General features: G+C 61.8%; 1 protein-coding gene across 1 annotated transcript in view; it reads left to right on the top strand.

Annotated features, from left to right (window-relative positions):
* The first annotated feature begins 1,284 nt into the window (after positions 1–1,284).
* SLC6A18 (solute carrier family 6 member 18) overlaps positions 1,285–14,865 on the top strand; it is a 15,461-nt gene continuing 1,880 nt past the window's right edge. Inside the window, exons 1-10 of the mRNA XM_025867551.2 lie at positions 1,285–1,510; positions 5,934–6,074; positions 6,871–7,008; positions 7,556–7,737; positions 9,207–9,317; positions 10,165–10,277; positions 11,295–11,423; positions 12,905–13,061; positions 13,582–13,786; positions 14,111–14,270. Of these exons, the coding sequence (XP_025723336.2) occupies positions 1,321–1,510; positions 5,934–6,074; positions 6,871–7,008; positions 7,556–7,737; positions 9,207–9,317; positions 10,165–10,277; positions 11,295–11,423; positions 12,905–13,061; positions 13,582–13,786; positions 14,111–14,270 (1,526 nt within the window). The 5' untranslated portion in view covers positions 1,285–1,320. The remainder of the gene's footprint in view (positions 1,511–5,933; positions 6,075–6,870; positions 7,009–7,555; positions 7,738–9,206; positions 9,318–10,164; positions 10,278–11,294; positions 11,424–12,904; positions 13,062–13,581; positions 13,787–14,110; positions 14,271–14,865) is intronic.

Below are 14,865 nucleotides of genomic sequence, written 5' to 3'. Positions count from 1 at the left end.
CCTCCAGGCCCTCCCTCCCCCTTTGTCACCTTCCCTCCCACCCAATAGAGTCAGTGGGAGCGTGTCCACTGGGACCCACGCCTCTGCGACCCACATATCTGGGCCTGTGTGAGACCAGTGTCCCGGGAAGTGGGAATTTCACATCTGGAGTCCCAGCCTGTCCTGGAAGCATCCACCGGGCGTCCACGGGTCCAGGAGCTCCCACAGGAGACCCAGGCTGAGTCCACCGAGTCAGCCCATCACGCTCCATCCCACCGCAGGAGGACCCCACGTGTTGGGGACTATTCGGACGTCCCTAAGCCTGGCTGAGCCCGTTCCCCCCGCCACCCCGTGGCCCTGGGTGTCACGCTGCCCTGCCCGCTGCCTCAGGGCGTCAGTGGCCACCGGGGGGGAAGAGAAGCAAACCTCCCACTCCTGCCCCTGCCCTGCCCCACCAGGGGAGCCCCTCGGGGACACAGGCCCCCACCCCGCACGTGGTGGGTGCTGGTGGGGGCCTGGGCTGGGTGCAGCCACCGCAGGTGCTGTGGGACGCAAGGGTGAGGGGGGATCTCCCTGGAAGAGAGTGCCGCCGGCCAGAGGGTTACACTCAATCTCTGAAGACCAGACGTGGCTGAGACGCGAAGACCACACACCACAGCACCTGGACCCCTCCCCGGGCACTAGCTGTCCTCCTTTGTGGGGTGAACACACTGTGCGCCTCCACGGCTGGGTCACTGGAGAGCACGGCTGAGAGGAGCAGGCCCACCCCGAGGTCACACACGGGGACTCTGCTTATGGAACGTTCTAGAAAGGACGGGACGGTAGTGACAGAGAACAGCTGGGAAGCGGGGCAGGAGCTGAGGGCGCAGGTGTGGCCGTGAAGGGGACGGGAGGGCCCCCCCTGTGATGGACGTGTGCCGAACTGGCCTATCACACCGGCGTCCCCGCTGTGACATGGACGAGATATTTGCAAGACGCCGCCGCTGGGGAAACGGGCGAGGATGCTTGGCTCTGCGTCACTCCTCACAGCGACAAGGCAGTCTACAATCGTTCCAGAATCAGAAGGCTGATTGGAAGATCGACGGTTTTTATAAAAGGGCTAAAGGAGCTGCTGTCTCGGGGGTCCTGGCGCAGCCCCCACGGGGAACAGGAAGCCCTCGGGCATCTGCCTCGGGCACGGAATGAGGCGCGGGCGGAGGGCGTGGGGTCAGGAAGGGACCGCCCGGGGGAGAGCCTGGCCCGAGTTACCAATTAACTGGCTCCACTGGATTTCCTTTAAATAATGAGAAGGTACACGGAGGGGACTACTCGGGGCTCCCACACGGAGGTCCGGGGGGTTCCATGGAGCCCGGGCAGGAGCCAGCGGTGGGCACGGTGCGCGCCGGGGGAGCGGAGCCGTGTGGGGATGCCTGTGCGGACGGGAGGCTGGCGTGGGGCAACAAGGCGCAGTACCTGCTGAGCTGCATCGGCTTCGCCGTGGGCCTGGGCAACATCTGGAGGTTCCCGTACCTGTGTCAGACCTACGGTGGAGGTGAGCTGCCCTCACGGCCCCGCACGTTATCGATCTCCGCGACCCGGGGAGCCTGTGTAGTGGAGGTCCAGCCCACTGCCATCCAGCTTTCTGGGGCTCAGGGGAGCTCTTCACGTAGCTCACTGTAGTGTGGGGGGTGCGCCCAGGCCAGGCCGCCTACCTCCCGTCTGTGCCCGGCCAGGGCACCCCCTCCCTTCACAAGAGTCCATGGTGATGCCAGGCAAGCCAGCCCTGCCTGTCTCCCACGACCCTGGGGAGCAGACACCGAATGTCGCCCAGGCTAGGCCGGTCATTTTCTGGGGTGCGACCTTGGGGCCCGTTGGATCTCAGTGTCAGGTCAGCTTGCCGTCAAGCCCCACCTCTGCACACGTAAGACCTGAGGCCCCCAGAAGCCCTCCAGGGCAATCCTCCTGCATCCACCGGGCCCCTGGCTGGAAATGTGGGGGCAATTCCTCTGGCCCCCACCAGGAACAGGGCAGAAAGGAAGGTCTGTGTGCGGCTGATGGGGCGTCGTCCTGGCCCCTTTCCCTCCTGGCCGTGCTGGGTGGACAGCGGTCAGGCCGCGTTGGGGGAATGCGGGCTGGGGGTCTGCAGGACCTGCTGCAGAGCAGACCAGGCGAGGGCAGTGCCAGGGTGGCGTCCCTGTTCATGAGGAACCTGCCTCCTGGAAGTTTGTTGTTTTTTCATGATTATGAGCAGCTGGAGGAGACATCTTTCCAGGAACCACTGCCCCAGAGGCGTCAGAGCCTCCACGGGGTTGGGGTTGGGTGGGCACGTGGGCCTGCCCTGTGCATCAGGAGAGGCAGGTGCGGGCGCCAAGCGGTGACCCACGTGCTGGTGGTCACTCCAAGTCAGGAAATGCTGCTCTGACCAGAATCGGTTGGCCATCGTTCCTCTCTGCAACACGCGGGGACTGTCCCGGGAACGTCACTTCCAGAAGCCATGTGCCAGCGCTGCCTGGCCTGAGGGCCTCTGGACCAGCCCGTCACACCTGTGCTCATGGGCTGGGGGCACCCCTGCTGTTTAAATACTTCTTTTAGGCCCTGTTTCCAGGTGTGAAGCCCTTCATGAAATGTCATGAAATATTCAAATTTCAAAAGTCCCACTTTTCCTAAACAAGCACCCCTCCCGTGTGAGAACAACCTTTTTGTCTCACGTCGACCACCCCTGATTATTCGATAATAAGATGAGCAGATAACCAATTGCATTTTTATTCTGCACAAACTCATGAGCCCTGAGGGTGAATATTCTCTCTGTCCTTAGTGATTACTCAGGTCTGTGGGCTTCTCTCTAAGGATAAGACTTAAAGGCAACATTGTAACAGAATTGGGGGGAACACTCAGGTGCACCTGCAGGGCGTTCTGTCACCTGTACGCGGCTTCTGGGTGAGTGTCCGCGCCTGCGGTCAGGGCGTGGACCCCACCAGCGGCTGGCACGGGGCACCCAGGGACCCTCCAGGCACCTGCTGGGATCTACGGTTCCGGCCCAGGAATCATCCACAACCATGTCCATGGCAACACACGTGGGGCATCTAGTGAGCGGCCCGCGATCTCCACACAGCCGTGTTGCGACCTCGGCACCCGTGGGCTCCGTGGAGACGGCAGAGCCGTGCACGGACGTGATGACCCTAGTCTGACAGTGCAGATGTCCCTCCCGCGGGGCGAGTCCGCTCACTCCTCTCCTGGCCCGGTTCTGTGTCGGCTGTCGCCATCCCCTGCAGACCTCACAGCCAGGCTGTCAATTCTACAGAGGACTCTCAGGGTTTCACGGGCATCGCGTAGCATTTCTAGATTGTCTGGGGACCAATGTCCACTTGGCAACACCAAGTCCTCCCATCCACAGAGACAGCTTATGAGGCACCTGCCCTGGTCTTCTCTGTCCTTCGTTTTCTCTCCGGGACAACCTCGGGGTGTCTCGTTCTGTAGATTCCCAGCAGTGCTGGGCTCTGCAGCCGTCCCGGTCAGACAGACTCTTTTCTCCGTGACATTTCCTCAGCGGACGGGACCAGTGTGCCTCGCCTCCAGCACCCCTCGGGCCGGTGGTGAGCCGAGGGCTCTCGCCGACCCACCGCGAGGGCATGTGCACCACGATATCACCATCCCGCCCTCCCGACCAGAAAAAACTCCTCTCATCGATGCCACACATGTGAGGGTTTTGCCCACACCAACCAATTCTCCCAATCCCGGCATCATAATTTAACCCGTTTCTGCCCATCTATCTGGAGTGAACGCAGACCCCACGGGGCTCAGTCCACAGTGCTGCCTGCACTGCAGAACCCAGGCTCAAGCAGCGGGTCCCTGCATTGCCCACAATTTCCAGCTGATTGTGCTACAAGTCAGGAGCACCAATAACCCCTTCCTCAGTCCAAAATTTGCTAGAAGGGCTCTCAGACCCAGGAAACAGTGTGCTCGCCAGGACCAGGCTTTTATAAAGAATACAGCTCCGAAGCGCCACGTGGCAGGGATGCGCAGGGTGGGGGTGTCGAAGCCCCCTGCCTCTCTGGGCACCGTGCCCTCCGGCACCTCCCGTGTTCTCCAGCCTAGAAGCTCTCCAAACCCCGTGGCTAATGGTTTTCATGGAGGTTCTGTTCTGCAGGCACCGTTGACAGAATCATCAGCCTGGGTGATGAGCAGTCTCCAGGCCCCCTCTCCCCAACCTGGATGTCGAAGTGGGGCTCAAAGTCCCACCTCTCTAATCACACAGCTGGGTTGTCCCGCGACCGGCGGCCCTCCTCCAAACTGGCTTGGGTTTTATCCAAGTCACTGTCCACACGCAGTTTGGGCTAAAATGCACCTAACACGCAGCGGTGCTCCTGTGTGGGCTCCATCTGTGATCACGGAGCTCCTCCCTCTCTTCTCTCCGAAGTGTGGCTGATTCGGCTGCACCAGGTCAGCTATAAGAAGAAAAGCCCCTCCCTTCCCCTGGACTGCTCCTCCCGGTGGTCCCTGCTCTGGGCCTGCTGGCTGGGACCCTCCCGCAGAGCAGTGGGTCCGTGGGTCCTGGCCGGCCTGGAGCCTGCAGGCCCTTTCCAGACAGTGGGTCAAACACCTGGGACCCAGAGCCCCTGCCTGACGGCCAGGCACCCACTTCCGGGACTGGGCAGCTGGCCCCATGTGTCCTTACCATGCCGAAGGTGTGTGCTCGAGGCCCAAGGGTGGTTGGGAGGCACACACACCTGCATGAGACCCCATAGTGCGTGTGCGTGTGGGGTGGGACAGGGGGAAGGGCAGGCTGGGGAGGTCTCCTCCATCTGGACCCTGGGCCCCTGGCCTGTGATTGGCCCCTCTCCCTGCTAGGAGCTCCCTGAAGTGGTCAGGCTGTATTCACACCCCCAGCTCCAAGCCCCTGCCCACAGGTGCCTGGTCATCCCTGGGGCGTCCGGCGCATCCCTCAAGGCTGAGTCTCCCAGGATTCCACGTTGTTATTTCACACTTCTTTGCGGTTTTGCCGCTACGTGGATGACACCAGCAGGCACTGTTTTGCCCCAAACACTCGTGTCCTGTGCAGAAGCTGATGTGGTGCAGTGGCTACCAGCCCTCTCCAGGGCCCCGGCTCAGTGTCAACACCTCTGACTGTGATGCAGAATCCCAGTGAGAGGCTAGCCCTCATGGAGGCCAGGCCCGTGCCGGGCCAGCCGAGCCAGGGACACGCAGGAGCATGTTCCCTGACGTGGCCAGCCCTGTGCATGCAGGTAGGGCAGTGGCTATCGGTCCTGGAGCATCTAAGGGCCAGCAGGCCCACACACTGTGGTTAACAGGAAGAAAATGCAGTTCCCGACTGCACTGGGACTCCCTTCCCCCAACAGTATGAGCACACCCACAGTCCGCGGGATGCAGGAGCCGACGTCTGCCCACAGGCGCCCCCAGGCAATGTGGCGGGGCCCCTCGGGGCTGTGGGCCCCTCACTCCTCACACCCGTTGCCTTTCCTCCTGATGCCGCCGCTGCTGGCTCCCAGTGAAGAAAGGTGTGCCCCTCCCGTCGATCCCATGGAGGTGGTCAGTGGGTGCTCCCCTGGCGGACCACAGAGCCTCACCCCACCGTGGCTACGGGCACCCACCTCCCAGCATTCGGACGCCGGTGCAGGGGTGATGCTCATGCCCAGGCACAGAGAGACAGGTCCCAGCCCCCACTCAGGCACAAAGCTCGAGAGACCATTTCAAAGTCCACCTTCTCGAACATTCTGCCAGGAGCACAGACCAGCCCCACGTCACAGGAGGGCCCGTAACGGGATGAGGGGTGTCCCCGTAGGAACACCACTGCTCATTGTTGCGTGAAACCTGCCCCCAAAGCTGCACAAGGTGGGATGCTCCCGAGTGATTTGAAAGAGCAGCAGACCAGGTGCCCGGCGTGCAGGCCCATCTCCCTCGGCTCAAGTCCCCACCAGGCAGCTGTTGACCCTCCGATGACTGCTGTGTCTTTGCAGGGGCCTTCCTCATCCCCTACCTCATCGCCCTGGTCCTTGAGGGAATCCCTATCTTTTACATCGAGCTGGCCATCGGCCAGCGCCTACGGAGAGGCAGCATCGGGGTGTGGACGGCCATCTCGCCCTACCTGGGCGGAGTGGGTAGGCTGCCTGCCTCTGACCCCTGCCCGGAGCTGTTGGGAGGGTGGGGGCTGCAGGTCCCGTGCGTGCCGTGGGTCAGCTTGTCACTCCAGCGCACATTCAGTGGCTTTGACCCTGCAGGAGAGGGGTCTGGACCTAACAGTTCAGGGAGATGCGTGGGGCAGCGTCCCTGCGGGAGCTAAGTCTGCTCATGCTCTGAGTACTCGTCTTCCAGGAGGCCCTGTTTGGTTCCCCCAAAGCCCAAGGAGGGACCTGGGTGCAGGGTGCAGCGTGGGGTGAGCTCAGGGTGCAGGAGGTGGCGGCAGGCCCAGGCCCTTGGAGCAGCTGTCCCAGATCACCCGGGGACTATGTCCCTTTGGGCGCTGAGCCCACCCATCCTGGGAGCTTGAGAGTGTCCAGGGAGGCCTGGACGGAGGGCAGGCCTGACACTTGGAGGGCCCGTGAGGTGGGTGCTGCAGGGAGGGGGTGCGGGCGGCCCCTCTGGTGGTGTGACATGTCCCACAAGGTGGCTACAGCACTGTCTGCAAGGCCCACCGGGAAGCCAGTGGAGAGGCAGACCCTAGCCCAGCTGAGGATGGTGCCACATGGCCATGAAGATGACGCACCGCCTTCGGGTGCATGCGGCCAGATGTGGGCCAGCTGTGGGGCAGGCGCGGGGGGCTGCGGGAGAGGCCGCAGGACCATAGGGAGCAGGAGTTGGGTGCTTGTGTCTGGAGCCCTGTGGCCAGGGAGGTGGGGAAGGCGCTGACCACCGCCCCCTGCAGGGCTGGAAGGTGCTGACCGCCGCCCCCCGCAGGGCTGGGGTGCCTCACCGTGTCCTTCCTGGTCAGCCTGTACTACAACACCGTCCTGACGTGGGTGCTGTGGTATTTGCTCAACTCCTTCCAGTACCCGCTCCCCTGGAGCTCCTGCCCACTGGACCTCAACCGCACAGGTAGTGCTGGGGGGCGGGAGGCTCCCCTAAGCAGCGCGTCTGTGGTCCCGTTCTCCTTACCCCATCATATCTGACCACCGATGGACCCCCAGAGAGTCCGTGCATTCACAGCTCAGCCACGAGCGGGCATGCACAGCGATGAGAGGCTGAGTGGGCGGGACGGCGGCTTCTGCTGGCTTCAGTGCAGCCCTCAGCCCTGCGCTCCAGCAGAGGAGATCCTCGCAGCCCAGGAAATAGTCGCTCTTCTGCACCGGCTCATGAAGCTGTGTTAACCCTCCTTCCCTTCCTGCCTCTGCTGAGACTAACTTGAGCTTGGCCCATTCTGAACAAGGCAGCCCAGGGGCAAGTCTGGGCCTGGAGGCTCCCCGCATCCGCCCACTAGCCCCAGCTGCACCTCCTGGGCCACGGGGGGCTGGGTCCCGCTGGGTGTGCCTGGTGCTCCGGCAGCCCGGGCTATCCTCAGACTGCAGTCCAGGGTGGAGGCCTGCGAGCCCACATGCAGGCCCGAGCCCTGTGCCAGCCCCTGACAGGACCCTCCTGGCTCCAGGGTTGGAAGCCGAGTGCCAGGCCAGTGGCCCCGTGAACTACTTCTGGTACCGGCAGACGCTGAACATCACGGCGGACATCAGCGACAATGGCTCCATCCAGCTGCCGCTGCTAGCCTGCTTGGCCGCGTCCTGGGCAGTCGTGTACCTGTGTGTCATCAGAGGCATCGAAAGCACGGGGAAGGTGAGGCCCCTCGGATAGACCCCACCACCCGGCTGCCTCCAGCTCCGTGTTCGCACACGGGCTCAGAGGCTGGGCTGGGAGGGTGCAGGCGCGAGGACCAGCGCGCTCCCTGGAGAAGGGCGCATTTACGTGGCAACGCTCTGCCCAGACGCCACCGGGAGGTTTTCTCTGTCCTTTTCTTTTCACCCTTTTTGGGTCTCTGTGTTTAAAGTGTGTTTCTTGTAGACGCACATGGCTGGATCTTGTGTTTCTATCCAGGCTGCCAGTCCCTGCCCTTGTTTGGTTGTTTACACCGTTTATGTTTAGTGTGATGATTAATCTGGGTTCCTGTTTGTTTCCTACCTCTGTTCTCCCGTTTCCTGGGTGTTTCCTGTGACCCCCCATATCCGCCTGTTGGCTCGTCAGCGGTAACTGTTCTACCCTAGGGGTTGGATGCGGGCTTGGCTATCGGTCCGTCTGGGAGCAATGTTGCCCATGGGATGAGGCAGGACACCCTCACTCACGCTGTGCTGCCTTCCTCCGCTTTCCCGCTGCTGGTCACACTTCACTATGATGGTCTGTGAGCCGTGAACATGTCCTGACATGTTCGTTTTAACAGCTTACTACCTTCTGAAGAGATTTCAGTGATGGGGAGAAATATGTCAGCTCTTACTCATGTGGTTTCTGTGCCAAGTGCCCTCTCTCCTCCGGGGGCAAAGACAGGCCCTGTTCTACACCCATCCTCCCTTTCAACGCCTGTGACACGGCTCCTTGCCTTTCCTTGCCGTAGCTCCCAACATGCGTTTGTGGCCCTTTTGCACAGATCCAGGCGTGTGCCTGCTCAATTTCTCGGCTGTCATGTTATGGTTATTGTCTCATGAAGGTCTTTGCACTTGAGAGGACCGGAATTACTGAATTACACCAAAGCAAACGTTAGGCCCAACAAGCCACCAGAAATTCCAAATAACCCTGAGATGAAAGTCCCTACAGGGGACTGGGGCGACTCCCCCGTCAGTCTGTACTCAGGCACTTGGGGGTGGCGGTGAGGGAAGAGCATCGTCTGCGGATTTATTCTGTGTAGACACCATGTGTGCAGACCCCTGACCACATCCGACTGAGGAGGGGGCGCTGGTCCTATGCTGGGGAGACGGGTGAGGGCAGGTGTGTGGCCCCAAGGCCCCTGTGAAGTGGCTGGTTGTGGGCACTGGGGTGAGGGGGAGGGCTGGCGCCTGGGAGAGGTACGGCTGGGTAAGAGGGAGGCCCGCCCACCTGGACGCCCCCCAGACACAAGTGTATACGTGAATCCGCTTGTGACCGTGAGTGCCAGACCCCGGGAGCCTGACAGGGGCCCACACGTCCCACGGTGCCCTCTGCCCCTGCTCGGCTGGAATCCCAGATGAGTGACAGGAGGCCTTTATGGCACTACCTCTTAAAGGTTTTGTATGGGACAGATACCACTGAAAAGTTTAACAATTTGGTCTTTTTTAAAGGCAATTTATTTCACAGCCCTGTTCCCTTACCTGGTCCTGACGATCTTCCTTATCAGAGGACTCACCCTGCCCGGGGCGGTGAAAGGGTTAATCTACCTGTTCACTCCGGATGTAAGTTGGTTTGAAGTCCAGGCTCCAGGCTCAGGAAAGACATGAGTCAGAGGCAGAGCCCAGCCCAGCTCCCTCGATCCCCTGGCCATGTGAATGGCCATTAGCCAGAGGCCAGGCTGCCCAGGGCCGTGTGTGGGTGAGGGCAAGGAGGAGGGGGTTATGGGGTCTCGGGGAGGAGGGAGGAAGGGTCAGAGGAAGAGAGCAGGGGGAGGACTTGGTTTGTGACATGTAGCCTGAGGGATGCTGCTGGTGGGGTTTAGGGGAGAAGCCAGCTAGAGCCCCACCCCTGATGCCCCCCGGTTCCCTGCACCCCATGCCCCTGAGGGCCTTGCTAGCTGCATGCACCCAACCAGGCAAGGAATCACAGGACCCAAGGGCCCACAGCCCTCCTAGGCCCTTGCACACTCTCTAGGACCCCAGCATTCCTTGGGAGTTTCCAGGGGCTGCACAGCAGAAGGGGAGGGGGCACTGGGTGTGGACGTGGGTCTGCCGTGGGCACCATGTCCCAGCCACCGTGGGACCCTTCAAGTCCCTCAGAACCACCATGTCTGAGAGGAGCAGAAGAAACACACCCAAGTCAAGTCGCTCAGACCCATTTCTTAGCCCTGAGCAGTCTGTCAGCCAAGGTCTCAGAACCCCACGTGGGCTTACTTAAGCCGTCACAGAACAGCAAGGCCACGCTTGCCGTGTGAATTGCCATTCTAGTCCTGCTCTCTTGTTGACCCTAAGCTGTTCACACCCCTTCATGAGAGTCATCCCAGAGGAAGCTTTGGGAATGTTCTAGGGCCGTGGGCTCCCCAGCCAGTGTGGTTCGTCTGCAGCACAACAGGATTCTGTGTCTTTCCAGGTGCAGATTCTCCAGAACCCGCGGGTGTGGCTGGATGCAGCCACGCAGATATTCTTCTCCCTGTCCCTGGCCTTTGGAGGACACATTGCTTTTGCAAGTTATAACCCTCCCGGGTAGGGACCAGGCTCGGGGGTGGGTTCCTTCCAACGGAGGGGCTGGGCCTCCTGTCCCGGAGCACCTCCAAAGTAACATCCTGTGTGGCCTGGTATGAACTTGTGATAGGAATAGACTCAGGGGGAGTCTACTGGTTACCCAGTCACACACAGAGAGCTGGGGGTAGGGCCCCTATGGCAGCTTCTAGCGTGTTCTGGAGGAAGAGAGCCCGAACACTCAATCCCAGGAACAAGGCCATAACTGGGGGCTGACCCCGACCAACAGGAAGCACGTGTCAAGCATGAGGCCATAAAAGCAGATATGCAGTGTGTGTCAGCTCCCTGGTCACTTAAGATGGACACGGCGCTCCCACCTCGCTGCGGGAACCACGCACCTGCTGTGAGAGCCCCAGGGGCTCAGGCACTAAAGCGTCACCCGCCACATCATAAACCAGGCAGCCACAAGCCATTGGGACCATCTGAACAAACATGGTTCTATATGGTGGCCAGAACTTCTCCCCCTCCGAAGTGCAGGGGATGAGGAGGTGGGGGGGAGTGGGTGCTTCACATGACTGCACCTGACAGGTGACTACCTCACCCACTCCACCTTGTCCTCAGCTCCCTGTGTCCAGGCCTTGGGGGCAGGGGTGGAGGCTGAGGGCTTCAGACCACCCACAGTCTTGAGCTGGGGTGGGCGGGGAGGGGCCTGGTGGGGAGGGGGTCATCAGAGAGGGGGTCTTTGGGGGAAGGGGAGGTGGGGAGGGGGTCAGCAGGGAGGGGTGGTCAGGGAGGGGTCAGAGGGGAAGGGGTCATCAGGGAGGGGGTCTTTGGGGAGAGGGTCAGCAGAGAGGGGTGCTCAGAGAGGAGGGGCTCAGCAGGGAGGTGTGGTCGGGGGAGGGGACCATGGAAGGGGGTCCGAGACCGTCCTGAGACTAGCGGGGATAGCGCCGGCGCTGGGGGTCATGGGCATGCCGGCTCCACGGGCAGGGGGTGTGCCGGGGGTGTGTGGAGATGGCCCTAAGCGCGCCTGTCTGCCAGGAACCACTGTGAGAAGGACGCGGTGACCATTGCTCTGGTCAACAGCATGACTTCCCTCTATGCGTCCATCGCTGTGTTCTCCGTTTTGGGATTCAAGGCAGCCAACGACCATGGGCGTTGCCTGGACAGGTGAGCATGGTGCCCTTGGCTGAGGGTGGGGTGTGCACAGAGCTCGGCTTTCAGACGCTACCTGATGCTCTGGACCCACACAACCACCTCTTCTTTCCTTAGGGGGGTGGGGGGAGAGTCTCCAGAGGTTCGCGTCCACGCACAGCCTAGAGCATGGCCTGACGTGGAGGTGGGGTCTCTGGCAGATTCTGGTGAGGATGAGGTCATGCCAATCCAATGACTGCGTCCTGATGAGAGACAGGCAGGGACACGTAGACACGTGGGGGAGGCCGTGTGAGGAGGCAGAGGTTGGGGGGACACGGCCACAGTCCAGGAGCTGGACGAGGCGGGAGGGACCCGCCCTGGAGCTGCAGTGGGGGGGGAGCGTGTGGCCCGGCTGACATCCCTCCTGTGGACTTCTGGCCTCAGACCTGGGAGAATACATGTCTGTTTGCTTGAAGGCTTTCGGTGTGTGGCCACCTGCCACGATGGCAGGGGCCACGGAGGCTGTAGGATGCCCCACACGTTTGGAACCGCTGCATTAGTGGCACGGTGTTTCGAAGGCCACCAACTCTTACTCACCAAGAGCCCTCCAGAGGCAGTCTGCCAGGCAGACCCGTGGACGGGTGCAGGCTCGGCCTCTGCATGCTGCCAGGCATCCAGTGCCCAGGGCAGCCCCTATCAACCGTGACACCCATGCTAGCCATGCTCAGGCCACGCTCAGGCCACGGCCCACAGATGGCACAGGGGGAGACGGAGCAGCTTCACAGCCTGAGCTTGGGCACTGCGGGCTGTGTGCACCCACTGGGATGTGCCGGAGAGGCTGCAGTGCCCACGTGGTGAACGGTGTGGCCCCCACTGGGGAACAACAGGGGCAGCATTTCCGGCTGTTTCCACCGAGCGCTGTGGACAAGTCCGTGCTCACGGTTACAGCCGTGACGTGTGCCTGCACGAGGCTCCCCTGCCGTGGTTTCTCTGCGACCCACCACCTGGCCACCACGCAGCAGTGCCACGCTGCACTCGGAGGACATTTTAAACAGCAGAACCACCAGCAAATAGCATAAAACTGTGAACTCCGTGGCCCTAAGCTGACTGTAAGGAGGCTTGTGACCCCAGGCAGCTCTGCACATGGCCACTAATAACCCCAGATGCGCCGTGAGTACTAATTACGAGGTTACAAAGAGATTTCAGCAAGTAGGCAAAGTAAGAGATCTGGGAATACCCACGGGCCTGTGTCTGAGCCGTGAGCCTTGAGGCCAGTGAACACCTGCTGGTGGTGGCCGGCAGAGGGGTGACCAGGGCCGCTCTTCTTCCTGAACCCTCCCGGGGGGCCAGGGGCTGCCACTGCCCCACGGTGCCCTGAGGGCAGCGTCCCCTCCAGGCCAGGCTCCTCTCTGTCCCTGCAGTGAGTGCTGTCCAGCCCTCCTGAGGGTGCTGGTGTCCTTCTGGGTGTTTCAAGGTGCGGCGTGCCCAGCTAGTGTGCACTTTCTGTGTCTCTGCAGAAACATCCTCCACCTCATCAATGCGTTTGACTTCCCTGAGCAGAGCATCTCCAGGGACGACTATGCTGCCGTCCTCATGAACCTGAATACCACCCAGCCCGAGAGGGTGGCCAGGCTACCCCTGGAGGTTTGCCACCTGGACGACTTTCTGGATAAGGTACCCAAGGGGCCTGGCCTTGCTCCAGACGGCTGCAAATCTTCTCCATGACCTGGCCCAAGCTGGCCTGGTGCTGTGAACAAAGGACTCTAGGCTGGCCCTGTGCCTCTGCAGGGCTGAGCTTCCAGAAAATGCAATGTGTCCGACAGGGCCCTGCCCAGGGGGTTGGAGGCCAGGCTGACCCAGGAGACCGGGTGTTGCTGGTGCACAGAGCTGGGGGTGGGGGCAGAGTATGGGTCACAGAGCTGGGCTGTGGCCGGAGTCGGGCAGCTACCCAGGGGCGAGGGGCAGCTGCGGACCCCTGGCTATGAGGGTGATTCACCTGAGCCCAACACCCCTGGGCCTGTGGTCACCTGCTAGCTGCAGGGTGTTAGGGGAAAGGTTCTGTTCCCCCGGAGGCACACCTGTGGCCTGTGGTGTAGCCAGAGGGGGCAGAGCCACCACCTTGCCCTGGTGCCAGTGGTGGGGAGGGTGTCAGGCGTGTGTCACACTGAGAGGTCCCCATGCACTTATGTTGCAGAGTGCCTCCGGCACGGGTCTGGCCTTCATCGTCTTCACGGAGGCCATCCTCCACATGCCGGGGGCCTCCGGGTGGGCCGTGCTGTTTTTCGGGATGCTGTTCACCTTGGGCCTGTCATCCATGTTCGGGAACATGGAAAGCATCATCACGCCACTCCTGGATATGGGGGTCATGAGCAGATCCGTCCCCAAGGAGGTCCTGACTGGTGAGTGGACGCCCAGCCCACCCTGTAGGCCTGTCTTCCCTTGGTCCGCCCACCTCCTGGCATCTGTCCACTGCTGTCCTTCCTCCATGCGCGTCCCAGCGGGAGCCTGAGTCTGGTCTCATCACCCCCAGTGCCGGTCCCAGCAGCTCTGCCATAACTTGGCATCCCATGAGGGCCATGGTAGGAGACCTTGGGGTCAGGCAGGGGCAGAGCCCACGGACAGCAAGCCCCCATCGTGCATCCTCCTGCCCCCGGACACGGTGCTGGGAGGGCCGGAGGAGCAGGGTGACAGGCTCCGACGAGGGGGCGCCACCGTCCCTCCAGGCCTGGTCTGCCTGCTCTGCTTCCTTTCGGCGATCTGCTTCACATTCCAGTCGGGCAACTACTGGCTGGAGGTGTTTGATAACTACGCTGCCCCGCTGAACCTCATCATCTTCGCCTTCTTCGAGGTGGTCGGGGTCACCTATGTGTATGGGATGCGCCGGTGAGTGTGCGTCTCCTCAGGGCCCCGCCCTCCTGCTCCCTGCACCCGGAGTGTCGGTTGCAGTGGCTGTTCCAGGCCCGCAAGGATGCGGGAAGACCGTCTGAGCCCCTCCCCAAACAGCCTCGGGGCGGCTCCCTGTGGTCCAGGACCTGGCCCCACCTGGCTGCACCGGCCTCCAGCCTGTGGGGGTGGGCGGCAAGGTGGCCTGTGTCCAGCCGCGCAGGGCAGTCTTCAAGCCAAGGACAGGTGGACACTAGGCCACTGGGGGCCCTCCTGCCCTGACCCCGTCCTGGAGGCCTCTGAGGAAGCCCAGCACGGGTCCTGCCCATCCCCCCTGATTCTGGCCCACCACACACCTGGACTCAACACTACTCCACACCTGCCAACTCTGTCACTCACGTGTCACACCTGTGCTCACATCTGCATTCACACCTGCGCTCACACCTGTCACTCATGCCTGTCACACCACACTCACACCTGTGCACACACCTGAGCTCACAACTGCGCTCACACCTGTCACTCATGCCTGTCATACCACGCTCACACCTGTGCTCACACCTGTCACTCATGCCTGTCATACCACGCTCACACCTGT

The sequence above is a fragment of the Callorhinus ursinus genome, unplaced genomic scaffold (genome assembly GCF_003265705.2).
Source record: "Callorhinus ursinus isolate GAN/ISIS: 27379988/994484 unplaced genomic scaffold, GSC_fseal_2.0 scaffold3, whole genome shotgun sequence".
Classification (NCBI taxonomy): Eukaryota; Metazoa; Chordata; class Mammalia; order Carnivora; family Otariidae; genus Callorhinus; species Callorhinus ursinus.
The sequence above is the reverse complement of the archived record's forward strand: the minus strand, read 5'-3'. Positions and strand labels throughout refer to the sequence as shown.